At 44.1% G+C, this 24,578-nt stretch overlaps 1 protein-coding gene across 2 annotated transcripts in view; it reads right to left on the minus strand.

The window, feature by feature from the left end:
* CACNA1I (calcium voltage-gated channel subunit alpha1 I) overlaps positions 1 to 24,578 on the minus strand; it is a 510,641-nt gene that overhangs the window by 257,909 nt on the left and 228,154 nt on the right. For both annotated transcript variants that reach the window (XM_072127725.1, XM_072127724.1), the window contains exon 4: positions 20,294 to 20,427. In XM_072127725.1, coding sequence (XP_071983826.1) covers positions 20,294 to 20,427 — 134 coding nt within the window. The remainder of the gene's footprint in view (positions 1 to 20,293; positions 20,428 to 24,578) is intronic.

Below are 24,578 nucleotides of genomic sequence, written 5' to 3' on the forward strand. Positions count from 1 at the left end.
TGAAAGGTTTAAAAATCCAAGTATATGAAGCCGTACTGGCACATTAGACACTGCTGTCCTTTAGCTGTAGGCCACTTTAGCTCCATCATTAGCCTAATCTCTTGTATTACTCCTTCTGAGAATTAGCATCTGTGGGTTTTCATCCCATTGACTTGTCGAGAGAGTTGTCACTTAATAATAACTCTGACCTGCTATCTCTCGTGCCGCAACTGCATTGTTTTTGCTTCTGCTGCCTCCTGTTGTCACTTTCGACAGGATTTTCTCTTGTTTTGCCTCCTGCTGTTTTCACTTCATTGTTATTTATTAATGTGTATCTATCTGTATTGGGTCCAAGACAGCATACGTTTTCTGTTCTCAGTTGGATGTAACAGCTTGCAGCAGCCAATAATCTATTCTGGTGCAGGACTTTAAGGACTGCAGAGGTCTCTACATCCCATAAATTATGAAGAGACCTCTCCATGGCTCCGGTGCTCCAAAAAGCTTCCCGAGATTAAAAAGCAGGGATCATCTTTATTTTTGAGAGTGTTGGACTGATGACAATGAACTTGCTTGGTCTGGCTGTTGTTTGGAGTAAGGAATAAGATAGAAAGAGAAACCGTGGCCATCCAGATTATCTCCGCTTTAATGATTTAATGTCAAAGTACTTTGCTGGAGCGGAGGACTGCAGTGCAGATCCCTTTGTATCAAGGCAAAGCATGAGTGAGATCAATCCTTGCTGAAGAATTCTATAGATATTTTATTTATCATATTGTTTTAAAATCCTTTCTCGTTTTACATATAATCACATCATCCGGCAATAAGACACACTTACCCTAAAAATCACACATCTTCTTATCAAAACCACATCACCTTAAAGGAAACCCATCACCAGGATTTTCATCACTAAAATAATAGAACCTTTCACTTTTTACTTTAAAACTCATCTACTCACTTCAGCACCACTATCTTGGGCTGGGCTCATAGGGCCATATCTACTTACCCTTCCGGAGGAGTTCACTGAAAGTGCATTTTCTGACGATAATGCACTGTGCCGCGATTCACTAAGATCGTGCACCCAATTTCCTGCATGTTTCGCCTGTCAGGTCTGACAGAGTTCACCTTCTGCTTCATGGTGCATGTAAGTGCAGTGGATTGCGACACAATTTGAATGTTAAATTCTGCGCTCAGTCCGAGTCAGTCAGATCGTCCAATGGCCCGCCCCCCCCCCAATTTCTGTTGCATAATAGCCAGCGCATGCGACATAATCCCATGCTAAATACGTGTCACAGCCGTGCAATCCCCAAAAATGATATAACATCCCACTAAAGTGCGGCCGCAGACCCTTAGTAACTAAGCCCCATAAAATGATGTGATTCTGGTGTAATTTATGTAAAGTATGGATGCTATGGAGATGTAGGAAGTTAAAAAAAAACATAGATGGGAATATTATCTGGATCTGTTTTTATTTGCCAGCATCGCTGTCCTACATAAAAGAGAATGGTGATTTTCAACTTAAAAGCACCAGAACCATGGTTGCAGGTGCTATGGAGCCCAAGATTCAATCATCTGAGTGACCCTTCTACGCCAGCATCACATTGATTTTTTTAAAGTTAATCCCTTATCAAGATACCAACTCAAACTAACTAACTGCAAATTAAGGCTATACCCACACGTCCGGCTGCTCCTTCCATTCCAAAAGATAACATTAGAATTATGCAAATCAGGATGAATTGCTTTGAGGGGTGTTAGCAGAGGTTTTCAGGGCTCTACAGTAATAACAACAACCCCCAGTTTCACTTTCATTTACTTGACTCCTGGGTCCAACAAGATGTGAAGCCAGAGCCTTGAGGTGTGGTGCCATATATAGCAGAATCTTTGCCTTATCGGTCCCACTGCACAGCTTCCTATCTCACTGCTATAAGGAGTCCTTAAGGCATCTCCCGCCGTATCTTTCTTTTCACAGCCACGCTCACTGATAGGGATAAGAAAAGGGGAGGGAGCAGGATGAGCCATAACTCTCCTGCTATAGATCCTCCTAGTCAACTGAGCTCAGATATGTAAACAAAGAAGCAAGGAGTCTGTACACAGCACACAAAGTAAGTATCAGTACTGCTAAAAAACTTAATGAGCACTGAGGGATTATCCACAAGGCAGTAAAGGCATATGGGTAATTTATGTAAAAGCGTGGCCAACCTCTTTAATGTTGATCTTGACTAAACCTACAATATATCTATAAGGGTCACACAGTGGGGAGTTTTTTCAGCAAAACTACTTAATTTTAATCTTGTAGGCCCTGGCTGTCAATCAGTACTGTGGACAAAGACTACATTTTCATAGCAGTTTTTACCTCCCTAGGTATATACAACATATCGTATACTTATACAGTTGTTAAGGCTGAAATTAAAATGAAATATACAGGTAGACAACAGAGGATAAGATTTAGTATCCTGCATCAACTTTTTCTGAATTTATTACAATAGGTAACAAGTATAGACGGGCTAGATTACACCCCCGCGTGGCTTACAGCTACAGTTAAAAGGGCAATTAATGATAAAAAGAGGGCATTCAAAAAATATAAAATACCAAAATCTGTAAGAAGGAAATAAAATCAGCCAAAATACAAAATTAAAGACAGGTGGTCAAGATGGCAAAACGAACCCTATGAAATTATAGAGAGTATATCAATGTGAAAAAAATGGGTCAGAACAGGTTGGACCTAGAGATGAGCGAGCACTAAAATGCTCGGGTACTCGTTATTCGAGACGAACTTTTCCCGATGCTCGAGTGCTCGTCTCGAATAACGAGCCCCATTGAAGTCAATGGGAGACTCGAGCATTTTTCAAGGGGACCAAGGCTCTGCACAGGGAAGCTTGGCCAAACACCTGGGAACCTCAGAAAAGGATGGAAACACCACGGAAATGGACAGGAAACAGCAGGGGCAGCATGCATGGATGCCTCTGAGGCTGCTTAATCGCACCATTATGCCAAAATTATGGGCAACAGCATGGCCATGACAGAGTGACAGAATGAAGCTAGATAGCATCTAAAACATCCAATAATTGACCCTGACACTATAGGGGACGGCATGCAGAGGCAGCGGCAGCAGCGGCAGGCTAGAGAGTGGCATGGCGACATACCCTAAATGGACTCAGGCTTCAAATCAATGGGTGGCAGAGAGGAACCAAAGGAGGTGAGCAAGAAGCGCTCAAATAATATCGGTACATGATAAAAGTTTGCCAGTATATTTTGTGGATTACACAGCAGTGTGGCAACAAAGTTAACATGGAAGCCATGAAAACAACCCAAAATTCTGCCTGACACAGCTCGTTTGATAAGGGGACCATGTATGGAGGCAGTGAACTAGTAGTAGATTAAAGGTTCTGCAGTTAAAACTATGTTAGTTGGATCTTGGCATGGAGCTGGCGCTCCGCTGCCAGGCGAGCTTTCGCCAATCCAAGCCCCTGTCTCTAGGCTACTCCCCAAACAGCACTTCTAAGAACCTTTTGTATAAGATCAAGTGTAATAGCGTTCTTATAAGTTTAGGATATGGCGGGTGAGGGGAATGGAAACAGATGCGCAAGAAGCGCTGAAATAATATTGGTAAATGATAAAAGTTTGCCAGTATATTTTGTGGATTACACAGCAGGGTGGCGACAAAGTTAACAAGTTTGTTGTGGAAGCCATGAAAACAACCCAAAATTCTGCCTGACAAAGCTCGTTTGATAAGGGGACCATGTATGGAGGCAGTGAACTAGTAGTAGATTAAAGGTGCTGCAGTTAAAACTATGTTAGTTGGATCTTGGCATGGAGCTGGCGCTCCGCTGCCAGGCGAGCTTTCGCCAATCCAAGCCCGTGTCTCTAGGCTACTCCCCAAACAGCACTTCTAAGAACCTTTTGTATAAGATCAAGTGTAGTAGCGTTCTTATAAGTTTAGGATATGGCGGGTGAGGGGAATGGAAACAGAAGCGCAAGAAGCGCTGAAATAATATTGGTAAATGATAAAAGTTTGCCAGTATATTTTGTGGATAACACAGCTGGGTGGCGACAAAGTTAACAACTTTGATGTGGAATCCATGAAAACAACCCAAATTTCTGCCTGACACACCTCGTTTGATAAAGGGACGATGTATGGAGGCAGCTATATGGACGACTTTTGGAGGTAGCAATGGAGACAACGTGTGGAGGCTGCTATGGAGACAATTTAATTTGGATAGTGCCTGTATGTGGCAGTCCAAAAAAGTTTTCAAACCAGAGGAGCAGGTAGGTGGCCCTCCAGAAAAATGGAATAGATTGAGTGCCTGTATGTGGCAGTCCAAAAAAGTTTTCAAACCAGAGGAGCAGGTAGGTGGCCCTCCAGAAAAATGGAATAGATTGAGTGCCTGTATGTGGCAGTCCAAAAAAGTTTTCAAACCAGAGGAGCAGGTAGGTGGCCCTCCAGAAAAATGGAATAGATTGAGTGCCTGTATGTGGCAGTCCAAAAAAGTTTTCAAACCAGAGGAGCAGGTAGGTGGCCCTCCAGAAAAATGGAATAGATTGAGTGCCTGTATGTGGCAGTCCAAAAAAGTTTTCAAACCAGAGGAGCAGGTAGGTGGCCCTCCAGAAAAATGGAATAGATTGAGTGCCTGTATGTGGCAGTCCAAAAAAGTTTTCAAACCAGAGGAGCAGGTAGGTGGCCCTCCAGAAAAATGGAATAGATTGAGTGCCTGTATGTGGCAGTCCAAAAAAGTTTTCAAACCAGAGGAGCAGGTAGGTGGCCCTCCAGAAAAATGGAATAGATTGAGTGCCTGTATGTGGCAGTCCAAAAAAGTTTTCAAACCAGAGGAGCAGGTAGGTGGCCCTCCAGAAAAATTGAATAGATTGAGTGCCTGTATGTGGCACTCACAAAAATTGTTTAAAACAGAGGACCGGGTCGGTGGCCCTCCAGAAAAATTAAATGCATAAAGTACTATAGCTAGAGCCAGTGGGCCCTGTCAAAAAATAGCCAGTTTCCTCTGCTTTACTGTACAAAGAGGAGGAGAAGGAGGAAAATGAGGAGGAGGAGGAGTGGATAAATTATTCAGGTTGAGCTTCCTTCACCTGGTGGAGATTGGAAATTATGAGAAATCCAGGCTTTATTCATCTTAATAAGCGTCAGCCTGTCAGCGCTGTCAGTCGACAGGCGTGTACGCTTATCAGTGATGATGCCACCAGCTGCACTGAAAACCCGCTCGGACAAGACGCTAGCGGCAGGGCAGGCAAGAACCTCCAAGGCGTACAGCGCCAGTTCGTGCCACATGTCCAGCTTTGAAACCCAGTAGTTGTAGGGAGCTGTGTGATCATTTAGGACGATGGTATGGTCAGCTACGTACTCCCTCACCATCTTTCTGTAAAGATCAGCCCTACTCTGCCGAGACTGGGGACAGGTGACAGTGTCTTGCTGGGGTGACATAAAGCTGGCAAAAGCCTTGTAAAGCGTACCCTTGCCAGTGCTGGACAAGCTGCCTGCTCGCCTACTCTCCCTCGCTACTTGTCCCGCAGAACTACGCACTCTGCCGCTAGCGCTGTCAGAAGGGAAATACTGTTTCAGCTTGTGCACCAGGGCCTGCTGGTATTCATGCATTCTCACACTCCTTTCCTCTCCAGGGATGAGAGTGGAAAGATTTTGCTTGTACCGTGGGTCCAGGAGAGTGAACACCCAGTAATCGGTGCTGGAATAAATTCTTTGAACGCGAGGGTCACGGGATAGGCAGCCTAGCATGAAATCTGCCATATGCGCCAGAGTACCAACGCGTAAGAATTCACTCCCCTCACTGGCCTGACTGTCCATTTCCTCCTCCTCCAACTCCTCCAACTCCTCTTCTTCTGCCCATATACGCTGAACAGTGAAGGACTCAACAATGGTCCCCTCTTGTGTCTCGCCAACATTCTCCTCCTCTTCCTCCTCATCCTCCTCCACCTCCACCTCCTCCGATATGCGCTGAGAAACAGACCTAAGGGTGCTTTGGCTATCAACAAGGGAATCTTCTTCCCCCGTCTCTTGTGACGAGCGCAAAGCTTCCGACTTCATGCTGATCAGAGATTTTTTCAACAGGCCAAGCAGCGGGATGGTGAGGCTGATGATGGCGGCATCGCCACTGACCATCTGTGTTGACTCCTCAAAGTTACTCAGCACCTGACAGATATCAGACATCCACGTCCACTCCTCATTGTAGACTTGAGGAAGCTGACTGACCTGACTACCAGTTCTGGTGGAAGTTGACATCTGGCAGTCTACAATCGCTCTGCGCTGCTGGTAAACTCTGGATAACATGGTCAGTGTTGAATTCCACCTCGTGGGCACGTCGCACAACAGTCGGTGAGCGGGCAGTTGGAGGCAGCGCTGAGAGTGGCAGCATCTGTGCTGGACTTCCTGAAATGCGCACAGATGCGGCGCACCTTCGTGAGCAAATCAGACAGATTGGGGTATGTCTTGAGGAAACGCTGAACTATCAGATTTAACACATGGGCCAGGCATGGCACATGTGTCAGTCTGCCGAGTTGCAGAGCCGCCACCAGGTTACGGCCGTTGTCACACACAACCATGCCTGGCTTCAGGTTCAGCGGTGCCAGCCACAGATCAGTCTGCGCCGTGATGCCCTGTAATAGTTCTTGGGCGGTGTGCCTTTTATCGCCTAGGCTCATCAGTTTGAGCACCGCCTGCTGTCGCTTAGCGACGGCACTGCTGCTGTGCCTAGAGCTACCGACTGATGGCGCCATGCCCACGGATGGTAGTTCGGAGGAGGAGGTGGAGGAGGGGTGGGAGGAGGAGGAGGCATAGTAGGCCTGAAACACCTGGACCGAGGTAGGCCCCGCAATCCTTGGCGTCGGCAGTATATGACCAGCCGCAGGGTCAGACTCGGTCCCAGCCTCCACCAAGTTAACCCAATGTGCCGTCAGCGATATATAGTGGCCCTGCCCGGCAGCACTCGTCCACGAGTCCGTGGTCAGGTGGACCTTGTCAGAAACGGCGTTGGTCAGGGCACGGATGATGTTGTCTGACACGTGCTGGTGCAGGGCTGGGACGGCACATCGGGAAAAGTAGTGGCGGCTGGGGACCGAATACCGAGGGGCGGCCGCCGCCATGAGGTTGCGAAAGGCCTCGGTCTCTACTAGCCTATAGGGCAGCATCTCCAGGCTGAGCAATCTGGAGATGTGGACATTAAGGGCTTGGGCGTGCGGGTGGGTTGCACTATATTTGCGTTTCCGCTCCAGCGTCTGGGGTATGGAGAGCTGAACGCTGGTGGATGCTGTGGAGGATCGTGGAGGCGACGATGGGGTTTTTGTGGCAGGGTCCTGGGCAGGGGGCTGACTATCAGCTGACACAGGGGAAGGAGCAGTGGTGTGCACGGCCGGAGGTGAACGGGCTTGTTGCCACTGAGTGGGGTGTTTAGCATTCATATGCCTGCGCATACTGGTGGTAGTTAAGCTATTAGTGGTGGAACCCCTGCTGATCCTGGTTTGGCAAATGTTGCACACCACAGTCCGTCGGTCATCCGGTGTTTCCTTAAAGAACCTCCAGACTTCTGAAAATCTAGCCCTCGCCGCAGGAGCCCTCGCCACGGGAGCTTCACTAGTTGACACATTTGGCGCTGATGCACCAGGTCTGGCCCTGCCTCTCCGTCTGGCCCCACCACTGCCTCTTCCAACCTGTTCTGGTCGAGGACTCTCCTCCGTCTCAGAAGCACTGTGTTCACCCGGCCTATCAACCCAGCTTGGGTCTGTCACCTCATCATCCTCCGATCCCTCAGTCTGCTCCCCCCTCGGACTTCCTGCCCTGACAACAACTTCCCCACTGTCTGACAACCGTGTCTCCTCATCGTCGGACACCTCTTTACACACTTCTTCCACTACGTCAAGAAGGTCATCATCACCCACAGACTGCGACTGGTGGAAAACCTGGGCATCGGAAAATTGCTCAGCAGCAACCGAACAAGTGGTTTGTGACTGTGGGAAGGGTCCAGAAAACAGTTCCTCAGAGTATGCCGGTTCAAATGCCAAATTTTCCTGGGAGGGGGCAGACTGGGGGGAGGAGGCTGAGGTGCAGGAGCTGGAGGAGTGCCGATTTCGGTGACATGGGTGGACTGCGTGGAAGACTGACTGGTGGACAAATTGCTCGAAGCATTGTCGGCAATCCACGACATCACCTGTTCGCACTGTTCTGGCCTCAACAGTGCTCTACCACGAGTCCCAGTAACTTCAGACATGAACCTAGGGAGTAAAGCTCTGCGGCGTTCCCCTGCTCCCTCATCAGCAGGTGGTGTCTCACCCCGCCCAGGACCACGGCCTCTGATTCCTGCAGTAGTTGGACGCCCACGCCCCCGCCCTCGTCCTCTACCCCTAGCCCTCGGGTTAAACATTTTGAAAATGAAAGTTATAACTTTAATTTTTTTTTTACTTTTTTTTGTGTTTTTTTGTGTTTTTTAGTTTTTTTTTGTGTTTTTTAGTTTTTAAAACCAAACAATGCTATCCTATTGCTATGGCTATTTTCTAGCCAAGTATGAAAGCACACTGCTATGCCAGATGAGATGACGCTGAGTTATGAAAAAATAAACGTAAAATAAAAAGGAAATGGCAGACTGTGCCTAATTGAAATCCAACCCCTAATAAATTTTCCCACTTCGGTCTTTGCGATGGATATGTGCGTCTCTAAGCGCAAAACACAGCGGTCGCAAGTCTCACTACAAATTGCTCACAATTTGCTAGTAGATGCACTGCAGCAAGGACAGCCACCAGCAGATCAACCAGAAATCAAATATATATAACGCTACTGTAGGCGTAAGTAAGCCGTTTGGATTCTCCTATGGCTATTTTCTAGCCAAGTATGAAAGCACACTGCTATGCCAGATGAGATGACGCTGAGTTATTAAAAAAATAAACGTAAAATAAAAAGAAACTGCCAGACTGTGCCTAATTGAAATCCAACCCCTAATAAATTTTCCCACTTCGGTCTTTGCGATGGATATGTGCGTCACTAAGCGCAAAACACAGCGGTCACAACTCTCACTACAAATTGCTCACAATTTGCTAGTAGATGCACTGCAACAAGGACAGCCACCAGCAGATCAACCAGAAATCAAATATATATAACGCTACTGTAGGCGTAAGTAAGCCGTTTGGATTCTCCTATGGCTATTTTCTAGCCAAGTATGAAAGCACACTGATGAGATGACGCTGAGTTATGAAAAAATAAACGTAAAATAAAAAGAAACTGCCAGACTGTGCCTAATTGAAATCCAACCCCTAATAAATTTTCCCACTTCGGTCTTTGCGATGGATATGTGCGTCACTAAGGGCAAAACACAGCGGTCGCAACTCTCACTACAAATTGCTCACAATTTGCTAGTAGATGCACTGCAGCAAGGACAGCCACCAGCAGGTCAACCAGAAATCAAATATATATAACGCTACTGTAGGCGTAAGTAAGCCGTTTGGATTCTCCTATGGCTATTTTCCAGCCAAGTATGAAAGCACACTGATGAGATGACGCTGAGTTATGAAAAAATAAACGTAAAATAAAAAGAAACTGCCAGACTGTGCCTAATTGAAATCCAACCCCTAATAAATTTTCCCACTTCGGTCTTTGCGATGGATATGTGCGTCACTAAGCGCAAAACACAGCGGTCGCAACTCTCACTACAAATTGCTCACAATTTGCTAGTAGATGCACTGCAGCAAGGACAGCCACCAGCAGATCAACCAGAAATCAAATATATATAACGCTACTGTAGGCGTAAGTAAGCCGTTTGGATTCTCCTATGGCTATTTTCTAGCCAAGTATGAAAGCACACTGATGAGATGACGCTGAGTTATGAAAAAATAAACGTAAAATAAAAAGTAAATGGCAGACTGTGCCTAATTGAAATCAAACCCCTAATAAATTTTCCCACTTTGGTGTTTGAGGTGGATATGTGTGTCACTAAGAGCTAAACACAACGGTAGCAAGTCCCCCTGCAAATTCCTCACAATATGGTACTAGCTGCACTACTAGTGCCAGCAAGCCCAGCCACAAGCAAACAAAAAAAAAAAAGTATAACGTTATTGTAGCCCTAAGAAGGGCTGTTGGGTTCTTGTTGAATCACTCCTGCCTAACACTATTCTAATAGAACACCCTAACGCTTTCCCTGACCAGCAGCAGCTCTCTCCCTAGCGGCATCCAGACACAGAATGATCCGAGCAGCGCAGGCAGCGGCTAGTCTATCCCAGGGTCACCTGATCTGGCCAGCCAACCACTGCTATCGACGTGTAAGGGTACCACGTCATGCTGGGTGGAGTGCAGATTCTCCTGGCTTGTGATTGGCTCTGTTTCTGGCCGCCAAAAAGCAAAACGGCGGGAGCTGCCATTTTCTCGAGCGGGCGAAGTATTCGTCCGAGCAACGAGCAGTTTCGAGTACGCTAATGCTCGAACGAGCATCAAGTTTGGACGAGTATGTTCGCTCATCTCTAGTTGGACCCCTTTATTCTGAAAATGGGGAAATGGTGACTGGAGACCAAGAGAAGGCGGAGATACTTAATAGGTTTTTTAGCTCCGTTTATACAATAGAAGAAAGAACTTCTGACGTGGGTGATGCCAGTGCGGGTCGTGCATCCTGTAATATACTAGACTGGAGACCTAATGTGTCTGTGATTTTTACTATTTATTATATTTTATATCAGTTCTAGGGAAAGGGGGGTGATTTGAACTTTTAATATTTTATTATTTTTTTACATTTTTTAAACTTTTTTTTTTCTTTTTTTCCCACTATTTGAGAGGAACCTCTAGGGTACATTAACCCTAGATGGTCAGATCGCTCCTGCCATATACTGCAATACAACTGTATCGCAGTATATGGCATTTCTGCACACTATACATTACAATGAGCCACAGGCTCATTGTAATGGATATGCAGAAGCCATGTAGCCTCGGGTCAAACGAAGACCCGAGGGTACCATGGCAACCGATCGCCGCCCCCCGATGACGTTCAGGGGAGCGGCGATCGGAGGTAAGATGGCAGCCAGCATGGGTTTATTAAGGATATAAGTTGTCAGACTAACCTGATCTGCTTTTATGAAGAGGTGAGCAGATGCCTGGATGGAGGAGCAGCTGTGGATATTGTGTTCTGCAAAGGGCATTTGACACTGTCCCTCATAGACGTCTGATGGGTAAAATAAGGTCTATTTGTTTGGCAGGAATCATTTGCAGTTGGATTGAAAACTAATGAAGGATTGTATCCACAGAGTTGTGGTCAATGATTCCTACTCAGAATGGTCACCAGTTATGAGTGGTGTACCCCAGGGTTCTGTGCTTTGCCCACTACCATTTAATACTAACATAATATTAATGATATAGAGGTAGCACTGTGTCTGATGGCACCAAGCTGTGTCATGTTATACAGCCTATGGAGGATGTTCATAGGCTGCAGGGTGACTTGGACAAACTGAGTGTTTGGTCATCCACTTGGCAAATGAGGTTTAATGTGGATAAATGTAATGTTATGCACCTGGGAGCTAATGATCCAAAGGCAAAATATGTCCTTGGGGGAGTAAATCTGGGAGAGTCCCTTGTTGAGAAGGACCTGGGGGTACTAGTAGATTATAAATAAAATAACAGCATGCAATGTCAATCAGCGGCCTCTAAAGCCAGCAAGATCTTGTCATGTATCAAAAGTGGTATAGACTCTCGGGATAGGGATGTAATATTACCACTGTACAAGGCATTGGTTCGGCCTCACCTGGAACATGCTGTCCAGTTCGGGGCACTGGTCTATAAAAAGGGATGCCCTGGAGTAGGAGAGGGTTCAACGTAGAGCCACAAAAATGATAAGGGGTATGGAAGGTCTCAGTTATGAGGAAAGATTAAAACAACTAGATTTATTTAATCTGGAAAAGAGACGACTACGAGGCGACACGATTACTTTATATAAATACATGAATGGTCCATACAAAATATATGGTGGTAAATTGTTAAAGATTAAATTGTTCCAGATTTCTCCATCTGGAGAAATCAAGGTTTAATGACCAGAGGTGGCATGGCTTTTTTACAATCTGTGGAATAGCCTGCCTCAGGCGCTGGTCACAGCAGGGACAGCAGAGAGCTTCAAGAAGGGTCTAGATGCCTTTTTACACCTAAATAAAATTGATGGTTATGTTATATAGAATTGTTTCCCCTAAATCCCTTTCTCATCCAATCCCTTCCCTTCCTTGGTTGAAATTGATGGACATGTATCTTTTTCCAACCATATAAACTATGATACTATGAACTTCTTTGATAAATTTGGTGCTAGCTGAAGCAATCACCTAACTGTAGATAACAACAAATACCCCTTTATGGGCATGTAGCGATTTCTAAACAATGACTTGGTTACCTATATACTATATACCAGCGGATGTGATTGGTACATCAGACAGGATTTATTTGCTCATACTATGATTTATTTTTCCCTGTACTCCTTTTGACTCTCTTCCGGAAATTTCTGCTTATCGCGCTGCCTAATTCATTGTGCGTATTCTTTTCCTGGTATGAAATGCCGTCTTAACAGAAACAAATTATGCAGGTGAGGAAAGAGATAGGCGATCGAGAGCAGAGACACAGACAGAGCTCAGTCTTTGTATCCAGCTCCATTCACAGAGGCTTAGGTGAATTGGATAAAAACATTGTTAAAGTAATACCATGGATATAATAACCTTTTTTGTACCTCAGCCGTATAATGGCCGACACTGACAGAGAGGTAGATGTATCATCCCATGTGCACAAGGAGTATAAATTGGTTACTATGACATAAATGACAAAGCTGCTATGTGAATTCACATTAAAATTCATTTTGCCACAGCCTGTGGTCCTTAGAGAAGCAAGAATATCTTTCATTTGACTTACTGTTATAGGTGGCATGTAGATCAAACAGCACCAGGATTAAGGTAAAGAAGAGTGGAGGTGAGTATTTATAGTTTTTTATGTACATGGTTGATTTTCTTTAAATCGCAAGTGAACACTCGATATGACAATAATTGTGAATAGACCGCAGGTCATGATAGAAACTATTCTCCTTATGGAGAGGTTGCCATTAAAGGCCACCTTTGAAGGTACAATCTTAAAAGACTTAAAAGAAACCTACCACAAAGGAATCTAATCTAGTCATTTTATTTTTACTAATACTAGAACCCAAAGTTTTTAAAAATGGAATAAAGTAATATGTGAATTACCTGCAGAGGCTACTGGGGCATGGAGTAGCCTAGTCGGCAAATGCTACTCCACGCCTCAGTAGCCTTTGCAGTCCCACCTCCTAGTGTGTCGTCATGCTTGATGCTGTACACAAGCATCATCCATGCTGTTGGCTTTCTATGGAGCTACTGCGCAGTCTCCTGTGCCAAGTTGAGCAAAGAGCATGCACATACATAGTGAAGAGCACACATGCGCCTCTTTGCTCAACGAGAGACAGGAGCATAAACCTTAGCTCCATAGAAAGTCATCGGCATGGCTGGTCCTTGCGTGCAGCCGCAAGAGAACTCGCTAGAAGGTGGGAGTGCAAAGGCTATTGTGGTGTGGAGTAGCTTTTGCTGGTCAGGCTACTCCATGCCCCAGTAGCCTCTGCAGGTAATTTACATATTACTTTCTTAAGGTATTTTTGAAACGTTAGGATAGGGTCTAGGATTAGTAAAAGAAGGATTAGGGCAAAGCCAGGCAGGAGAAATCTACCAGCAGATCTACTTCTGATGGTATATTCCTCATGTGGATTCTGAGAAATATGCAAATATGTTTTTCAGATGTAATATGGAAAAAATTGCTTCAAATCTACCTTGAAGGCAAACCCTTAACATCAAAAAGCCCAGAGACATAATTTAGGATAATAGCCAAACCAGTCCCCTACACTGCGCTGACGAGATGCAAAAACATTGAAACAGTGCTGTCCATTATTGGGAATAGATATATTGGTTTGGTTATTTTATATTTAATTAAGAATTAAAGTACTTTAAATCTGCAATTTTCAGTACTGAGCCTTATAATAGAATGACACTAATTCTGTAGGGGTTTTCTTTGCAGCAGTCAAGATGTTTTTGCATCTCGTCAGCACAGTGTATGGAACTGGTTAGGCTATTATCCTAAGTTATGTCACTGGGCTTTTTGATGTTAAGCATTACACTAGATTATGACACCTCTATAGAAATCACCATCATTAGATCCATTACTGACAGTAGATGATGTCACTGCTTGTGTACACCTCCTATCTGCTCTTAGAACAGCCAGAAATCTCTCCCACGGACCACAATGAGGCACATAACAGAGTAGGGGAGATGCTCAGGATAGAAAGAAGAAAATAAATCTACAATTTAAAAATATTAGAAAAAGTGAGATAGAAAGAAAAAATAAAAAACAAATCTAACTGATCCACTATGTATTGCTTGCCCTGTTAATGCGCCAATTTGGCTTAAAAACAATATTCAGAGATATATGGGCCAATGATTATATTAAACAACTAAACAGTAACACAGCCAGAATGGAAATTACTAATGGCAGCTGCTGGCCATTGGGAATCTGGAATTGTACATAAAAATGTAGGTCAGATGCCACCCAATGAAAAAACACATTATAAAATGAAGTCATTTATTCTAAATGACAGTACATGATTAAAGTAAGAATTATTAGGAAAATGTTATGACTGGTTGGTCATGAGGTCATGATATCCAGCTACTATATATTCTGTGTGTTATTTTATTTTTAGCGAATTATTATTATGTTATAGTGTTACTTCAATTTGGTATAAACCTGAGAAAATCTATCATCAAAATCAAGCATGAAAAATCAGGGAACTTACTCATAGATCAAGGCATTGTGACTGTGGTAATCTTCTGAGAGGGGAATTGCTTCTACACAGTGTAACAGCCTGTGAAGCCACAGTTTGGAGGAACTCTAGTAACGCCCCTCAGAGCAGTTGTGGCTTATTAGCATTATTTAAAAAGTTGATTATATTAGGAAGGAGGCTGTGGATAACAAATATAAGAAAATTACCACAGTAGTGCGGCCTGGTTTTATGAGTAAGTGTCCCTGGTTTATGATGCTTATTTTTGATGGTAGATTTCCTTTCAAGTGAATATATCTCATCATAGTGGTAAAAGTAGTGGTTTTTAGAGAGATTTGTTGGAGCCAGGGTCGTAGGGTTGGGCACAGATGTTGGATGCAAGTGAAGGTACAAGGCACAGAAAAATAGGGAAGTGGCAGGAGGCAGGGGTGGACTGGGAACTTAAAGTGGCCCTGGAAAAAAATGAAAAAGTGGCCCCATTCTGTGAGTGGAGTCAAAATAAGTAGGCGTGACCATGTGATGTGGGTGGAGTTACTAAATTCCACAGGAACTGTTTATAAATGGTGTATACCAACATGTACAGAGCAGAGAAAGAAACTCATATGGCCTCCCTTATACAGGGATAAAGCTTCCTTTTTAAAAGAACACAACTTAATACTGACTTACATATATATATACAGAAAAACTACTACAATACCTTCTCCGATAAACAAAAATGTGACTACTATAATACTGCCCCTAAGTAAAATATATTTTAATACTGCCTCCTATGTACAAGAATATAACTACTATGATACTGCCCCCTACGTACAAGAATATAACTACTATAATACTGCCTCCTATGTACAAGAATATAACTACTATAATACTGCCCCCTATGTACAAGAATATAACTACTATAATACTGCCCTCTATGTACAAGAATATAACTACAGGCAGTCCCCGGGTTACATACAAGATAGGGTCTGTAGGTTTGTTCTTAAGTTGAATTTGTATGTAAGTCGGAACTGTATATTTTATCATTGTAATCCCAGCAAGAACTTTTTTTGGTCTCTGTGACAATTGAATTTTAAAAATGTTGGGTTGTCATAAGAACCAGGATCAACACTAAAGCTTCATTACAGACACCTGTGATAACTGTTACAGCTGATCATTGTAGCCTAGGACAAAAGTACAATAAATTACCAATATCCAGAGGTCAGTTTGTAACTAGGGGTTGTATGTAAGTCGAGTGTTCTTAAGTAGGGGACCGCCTGTACTATAATACTGCCTCCTATGCACAAGAATATAACTACTATAATACTGCCCCCTGTGTACAAGAATATAACTACTATAATACTGCCCTCTATGTACAAGAATATAACTACTATAATACTGCCCCCTATGTACAAGAATATAACTACTATAATACTGCCCCCTAAGTACAAGAATATAACTACTATAATACTGCCTCCTATGCACAAGAATATAACTACTATAATACTGCCCCCTGTGTACAAGAATATACCTACTAAAATACTGTCCCCTATGTACAGGAATATAACTAAAATAATACTGCCCCTATGTACGAAAATAAAACTACTATTATATTGCTCTCTATGTACAAGAATATAACTACTATAATGCTGCCCCTATGTACAAGAATATAACTACTATAATGCTGCTTCCTATGAACAAGAATATAACTATTATGCCATATAACATTGCCAGCCCCCCTAGTTTAAAGCTAGCCCGCCAGAATACAGCCAGACCCCTGTATTTAGCCAGCCCCCACTGTATATAGCCAGACAGCCCCCCCAATACTGTATATAGCAAGCCATTTCCCCCAGTATACAGCCACCCATTGTATATAGCCATCCAGTCCCCCTTAATATTGCAGGCCAGCCCCCCTATATATAGCCAGACAGGCCCCCCCAATATACAGCTAGCCCCGCCCCTGTATATTGCCAGCCAGTCCCCCAGTATACAGCCAGCCCCTCCTTTATATAGCCAAACGGCCCCCCCTAGTATACAGCCAACCAGTCCTCCCAGTATACAGCCAGCCCCCCCAGTATATAGCCCGACACCCCCGCTAGTGTACAGCCAGCCTCCCCTGTATATAGCCAGACAGCCCCCCAGTATATGGCCAGCCAGTCCCCACAGTATACAGCCAGTCAGAACTCCCCAGCGATTAGCCAGCCCGCCCCCCTCCCCCCTGTATACAGCCAGCCAGTCCCCTGCCCAACACATTAAATTAATAAACAATGCACTCAAATTTCCACCGCTTCGGGGACTCACAGACTATGACATCAGCTGAGTGCCGACATCGTAGTCTGTGTGACGACGGCGCACATGGAGCTGTCGTTGACAGCTGGACTGCATCAGTGGAGCTGTGGGGGAGCGTTGGAAAGGTGAGTACTTGTTTTGGGTTTTTTTTGGACCGGCTGCAGACCAGTCCCATATCGGCCGCAGACCAGTCCCAGATCAGCCACAGACCAGTCCCAGATTTGCCCATTGGCTCCAGAGAGATCGTCCCCCCGGGATTTCTTCCAGTGGGTCATATGGCACGAGTTTGTTGCAGCATCGGACCACTTTTCTGGATAAAATCCAGTAGGTATGTATGCAAATGGTTAAAAGAGAATAAATGGGGCAACTTTGTGATGACTACATCCAAGACAAGGATCAGTGTTGGAATATAAAAATGTATTATTATTTTTTAAATTGTAAGACAACGCGTCTACATTGGGTCAAATATACAACGACTATCTGACGTTGTGTCATCTGGCGAGTCAGAGGAGGTAATTTACTAAGGGCCTGATTTGCGTTTTCGCACGTGTTACCCGAATTTTTCCGATTTGCGCCGATTTTCCCTGAATTGCCCTGGGTTTTTGGTGCACGCGATCGGATTTTGGTGCATCGGCGCCAGAATGCACGCGATGGAATTCGGGGGATGTGGCCGAACGAAAACCCGACAGATTCGGAAAAACTGCCGCATTTTTTAAAAAAAAGTGTCGCTGGACACACGCTTACTTTCACCCAGGGTAGGATCGTGAACTCCGGCGGACCTCGGTGGACTTCAGCGCAGCAGCGACACCTGGTGGACGTCGGAGGAAGTGCCTTATTGAATCGCCGGAAGACCCGAATCCACCGCAGAGAACGCGCCGCTGGATTGCGAATGGACCGGATAAGTATATCTGCCCCAGAGTGTCACAAAGTTACACCATTTTTTCTCTTTTACCCATTTGCATATATGTTATCATGAAGCACAGCTGAAACTGAAATTTGACATAAATAGTCGAATCATAGGTTTTTACCCTGTTCAGTACTGCAATGATCATGCTGCATGATGCTGTCTGGTATTAAGTATAATATACAGTGTCCATTAAAGCAATTTCTAAAATATGTAGTGACAAGAGCATTCCAGTTGCTCCATAACAAGCACTGTGCTATACATTGTACAGTGGCTATTTTTGGTATTGCACTTTAATGAGTTCGAAGAGGCCATGTGTTATATGGATGCGAAGATGGAGCACCACAATTGCGTAAAGCAGCTGATTGGTGGAGTGCTGGATGTCATATTTTCACTTTCATGTACATCTGCACTTGGTATGTAAAAATATCTGCTGGGAATTATGTGGTGGTTTCCACAAGAAATATGCAAAAAAGAATAATTTGCTGCAATTGACATGTAACAGACTCAAGATCCACTAATCAAGATTTAGAAGACAAAACCAGGAATGGGTCAAAAACATGATAGAGATAGAGATACAGATCCGTAACCACCACTGTAGCAGCGACAGTGCCAATGGAGCCTAGGAGGAGGAGCAGCCAAAGACATTGGCACAATAATAATGAAGGATGGTCAGAATTACTGTATGCATCCTTATGAAGGTTAAATGGAACCTGTTATCAGAAATTGACCGAATAAACCACTACCAGAGTATTGTCAAGCAGTTTAACACCTTCTAGTTATGGTTTGTTTCATGGTCCAGGGTGATGACATCATCCAGAAAATCAACTTTGGAGTGAGATGTAAATTGGTTGTGTAAAGTCAAGGAGAAGGAGAGAGCAACACTGAAGGCTCTGAAAGCCTCCTCTGTGACTGACGTCATGCTTCAGACTTCAGCAGATCTGGTTTAGGATGTTTCTTGATGCAGGACAGTCAATTACAATGAAGGAGGCTTTCTGAGAAAGATACTGCATGACTTCAGTGTTAAAATCTCCGCCTCCTTGACTTTATACAACCAGTTTACATCTCACTTCAAAGTAGATTTTCTTAATGGTTCCACCACACTGGGTCATGAAAGAAACATGATCTGGAAGGTGTTCAACTGCTTGATAACATACTGTTAGTGGTTTATTAGGTCAATTTCTGCTGACAGGTTCCCTTTAATGCATGCAATTATCTCTATTTTCCAGCTCTACTTGCTATTGCTTACATAATGGGTACAGCCTGGCAATGCATTTACCTCAACAAACAGGAACGGACACCCATAGGCTGCAATCTTGAGAAATCCTTATTGTGCTGTGATATTCTTTCACACCAAGACAGCGCCCTCTGACCCATGCTTGACAATGATATCCAATGTCTGAAGGTTGTTGCACGTAGAGAAATACAAAACATTTTTTGGCCATGCCTTTCTTACTAAACAGCTCTTTTTTCCAAATCAAGTCATGAATTGTAATATTCAGGGTCACTTTCTTTGTGCCTCACATGCCTTATTATTTGTACAGTAGAAATCTTATGATGGGAGATGGTAAAATCAACTCATTGGCTTCCAGCTTTGAAGCAGATCGCTGTTATTAACATTTGGTAGAATCAGTAGAGAGAAGACATTTTAAAGCTTATCTCATGCTTAGATATTGAAGAATACAGGTTTAGGTTAAACATAGAATAGCATAAAAAGACGCTTTGGAACATTTTCTCACTGGTGGTTTATTATAATGTAGTTCAGAGTTATAATGCTGTTATTTGTTGAAAATTATTTCTACAGGTATATTAGATGGTAGGGTGGGCAGGTAGACCCTCACTGAGAACTGTGCAATACATGTGTATAGGATATGGGGGAATGATCAGGAATGGGGAATGAGAATTACAAATGAAAAATATAAAATACTTTGTCTAAAGGATCAAGTGTGAAGAAGGGGTATACAATGAATTAATCCTTCATTTGAGAACTGTGAATCTGTGGAATAGCAGCGCTCAGGAGCAGGTCACAGCAGAGACAGAAGAGAGCTCCATAAAAGGCCTAGATGATTTACAACAAATCAAAAATGATGGTTCTGTTAATAAGTAGAATTGTGCTCCTTTAGCTCCTTTTCCTTTCTTGGTTGAACTTGATGAACGTATGTCTTTTTTTTATTAACTGTATCAACTATGTAACCATATATATTTATTTACTAAGAAGCTCTGCATTAGTCCATTTATATTTTTCCTTGGTTCACTCTGTTCTGAATGTCACCTTCATTACAATCATGCCTTAAACCATAAGAAGTAACATACCTGCTCAATAAATTCAATTTGAGATACTAAAGTATTTACTTACCCCGCCATTACGATGAAGAAATCTAATCTATTCCATGTGTCTCCAAGGTAACACTTCTTCCCAAAAATCCCCAAGGCCACCATCTTAACTACCATCTCCATTGCAAAGAATATAAAGATGAAGTCATCAAAAACCTGTCGTATTTGGAGGAAAAAAAGGATTAAAAAATAAGCAAAATATTCTGTTATATTTGTAACATAAAGTTGTGTAACGATTCAGGATCTGAAAAACATTGGGTGACAAAACAGAAGTAAAACACTTGCGATGTTCTCCATATCTTTTCATATAATTTTGGAGAAACAACAGAAAAATTCCTATTAGTTGACAAATGCAGAATTACTACCAGTACTGTATGGTTAATTTTGGGGCTCCACAGTTTGTACACTACTTAAGAGTTTTTCCCTTTCATATATTGGCAGTATAAACACCTTTCCGATGTGCTCTGTAATAGTGTGGTGTACCAGGAAGGTAGTTCCAGACCCATCACTGTATTACTACAGCACGCAGTATCGCAGCCGTCACCGTATGGAGCAAGTGTCAGCTGTATATTGAAGTAGATGCCTCCATTCATGAATGTTTACCCCTGACACTCCATGGCCAAGTATGACTATGATGTGTAAGGGTATTGTGCCTCTTCTTCCCCTGGATCCCAACTCCCCAGTGCAGCTTAACGGGGGGATCTGATCGATGAGTTCGATGAGTGCCCCGGGGCTGTCCACAGCCTTGTGCTGTGAGCACTTCCTGCTGTATTCTAATTGTGATTAGAATTGTAATTGTCCATGACAGATTACAGAGGGTAGCCTTTAAGGCTCATTAACATAGTTTTAAAAGTTGTTTTTAGAAGGAAGGAGGATATGGATAACAAATATAAGATTACTACAGTCACAGAGCCAGGATCGGTGAGGGTTCCTGGTGTCAGGTTCGCTAGGGAGATTGCTGGGACTTCTGGTTCTTCTGGTGGTACCAGCAGCGTTCTCCGAACCCCGGCGCGTATCCGCGCAAACTCCACCTCTCGTCCTGGGCAGCGGCTGCTAAGATCTCGCGCTGTCTAGGAGTGGCTGGGACTTTGAACCTCTGCTTGGTGCTTGGTTGTTTCTGCACCATGAGGGGTTAATTCCCAGATGCTGTCCAGCACCTATCAGGTTCTGGAGGTGGAGTTCTGGCTGCATAATTTGCAGCTTCACTAGTCACCAGTGCCAGTGTTTGAAAATCCCTTTCTCCACCTGGTTGCTGCTAGTTTGTATTGCTCTGTATCTGTATCTATATTGTTGCTAACTCGGCTAGTTTTGGACTTTGACTCTTGCTTACTGATTCTGCTTTTGACGTACCCTCTAGTTGTGACTCCGGCTTGTTTACTATTCTTTTATGTTTTTATGTTTGTCAGTCTGTTTGTGTTCCCCTTCCCACACTTACCCAGAATATTTCGAGTCTTCAAGTAGTCGCCCCACGGTTTAGCGTGGGGGGGCTATAGGAAGGGACAGAGGTTGGGGCAAGCTCAGGGCACACTATCCCCTGTCTTTTGTGTACCAATCCTAACAGAAACACTGGCCACACATAGGTCTGCATCCTGTATCCGACCTGCTACATTCTCTCCTTCCATGGAGCCTTTGTCAGCTGTGGTCGCTCAGGTCCAGACCCTAACTCAGCTTGTTCAGGATCTAGCTTCCCGTCTCCAAATTCAGGAATCTATGCAGGTTCCACGGCAGACATCACCGCAGGATCCACTGCCACCCATGCCTGAACCTAAGGTTCCTCTCCCTGACGTGTTTTTTGGTGACCGTAAGAAATTTTTTTCATTTCGGGAGGGCTGTAAACTTTACTTTTCTTTACGCCCTCGTTCATCGGGCACAGAGATTCAAAGGGTGGGCGTGGTAATTTCCCTGTTGCGTGGGGATCCGCAAAATTGGGCTTTTTCTCTCCCACCTGACTCTCCATCCCGTTCTTCTCTTGACGCTTTTTTTTCTGCTTTAGGCCAGATTTATGACGAACCTGACCGCCGAGCACTTGCAGTTTCCCACCTTAGATCTCTGTGTCAGGGAAAACGGACAGCAGAAGATTATTGTGCCCAGTTCAGACAGTATGTGACTGACTCTCAATGGAATGACTGCGCCCTAAAAGACCAATTTATGTCCGGACTGTCAGACAGAGTACAGGATTTAGTCTTGGCTTATGCCGAGCCTCAGACATTAGATGATGCTATGACTCTGGTCATCCGAGTTGATCGTCGCCTAAGATCCAGGCGATCACCTCGGGTGTCCTCGGACTGTCAGCCAGCGGCCAGTCCGTCTCCAGGTAGTCCAGAATTGGAATCCATGGAGCTGGATAGCATCTCTCCTGCACAGCGGAAGCAACATCGAATAAGACGCCATCTTTGTTTCTACTGTGGAAGTCCTGATCATCAGATCAACACCTGTTCCAAGAGGCAGCAGCAGGAAAACTTCCGCTCCTAAGCAGTAGTCGGGGGGACTGCTTAGGAGCTCAGGTACTCCCTATTGTGTCTAGAATGTATTTACCTTGTACGGTTAAGTTTCAGTCTGTTTCCTGCACTGGTCGCGCCTTTTTGGATTCAGGTGCTGCGACTAATTTAATCGATTATAATTTTGTCTCTCAGTTTTGCATGTCATTGATTCCATTGTCCACTCCTATCCAGATGTCGGGTGCGGATTTGACCCCTCTACAGGCAGGGTTGATCAAATTCCGAACCCCGCAGATAAAGCTTATGGTAGGAGCTATGCATGAAGAATGGTGTTCTTTTCTAGTTATGGAAAACCTGTCTGAAAATGTCATTCTTGGTCTACCCTGGCTCCGGATCCATAATCCGGTAATTAATTGGGAAACTCTGGAGCTGGTTCATTGGGGTCCTCTCTGTAAGGAGCACCTGACCAGAGTTTCACTATGTACAGTAGTGACGGAAGATCAGGGTCTTCCAGGTTTTCTCTCGGACTACTCAGATGTGTTTTCAAAACCCTTGTCCCAAGTCCTTCCTCCTCACAGGGAGTTTGATTGTAAAATTGACCTTCTTCCTGATGCTAGATTGCCAAAGGGTCGTATATATAACTTGTTGGTACCAGAACGGGAGGCACTGAAGAGTTATATTGATGAGAGTTTGGCAATCGGACATATTCGTCCCTCTGAGTCGCCCACTGGGGCCGGGTTCTTTTTTGTGGAGAAAAAAGATGGTGGTTTACGGCCGTGTATTGACTATCGAGAATTAAATAAGATAACGGTAAAAAACTCAGGTCCCCTCCCCTTGATCCCGGATCTCTTAAATCAGGTTTCTGGGGCCCAAGTTTTCTCTAAATTAGATCTCAGAGGGGCTTATAACCTGATTCGGGTCCGAGAAGGGGATGAGTGGAAAACCGCATTTAATACACCTTTGGGGCACTTTGAATACCTGGTTATGCCCTTTGGTTTGAGTAATGCCCCAGCGGTTTTTCAAGGCTTTATGAACTCCATCTTTCATGATTACATCGGTGTGTTTATCGTGGTGTATCTAGACGATATTTTGATTTTTTCTCCTGATATGGTTTCTCACCAGCAACATCTCCGCCAAGTACTTACCAGGTTGCGCAAAAACCACCTCTTCGCTAAGCTGGAAAAGTGTGTTTTTTGCGTCCAGAAGGTTTCCTTCTTAGGTTATGTTGTGACTCCCTCTGATGTACAGATGGATCCGAGTAAGGTTCAGGCGCTCACGGACTGGCTTCGGCCTACCAATCTTAAGGCCCTACAACGATTTTTAGGTTTCGCTAACTATTATCGGAACTTTATAAAGAACTTTTCTGTGATCGCCAAACCCCTCACGGATCTAACCCGTAAGGGTGCTGATCCAAACAACTGGTCTCCTGCCGCTTGCTCAGCGTTTGAAACTTTAAAAGCGGCATTCTCGTCAGCCCCAGTTTTGGTTCAACCTGACCTCTCTCTACCGTTTGTTGTGGAGGTTGATGCCTCTGAGGTAGGAGTAGGTGCAGTGTTGTCTCAGGGGTCCTCCACTCTCACCAGACTTAGGCCCTGTGCATATTTCTCTAGAAAGTTTTCCTCTTGTGAGAGGAATTATGATATTGGTAATCGAGAGCTCCTTGCCATTAAGTGGGCATTTGAAGTCTGGCGACACTTTTTGGAAGGAGCTCTTCATCCGATAACTGTGCTCACAGATCATAAGAACTTAGTATATTTGGATACTGCTAAGCGTTTGAACTCACGTCAGGCTAGGTGGGCCTTGTTTTTCTCTCGCTTTAATTTTGTGGTCACCTACCGACCTGGGTCAAAAAATGTGAAGGCTGATGCC

This window comes from Engystomops pustulosus, chromosome 10 (assembly GCF_040894005.1).
Source record: "Engystomops pustulosus chromosome 10, aEngPut4.maternal, whole genome shotgun sequence".
Classification (NCBI taxonomy): Eukaryota; Metazoa; Chordata; class Amphibia; order Anura; family Leptodactylidae; genus Engystomops; species Engystomops pustulosus.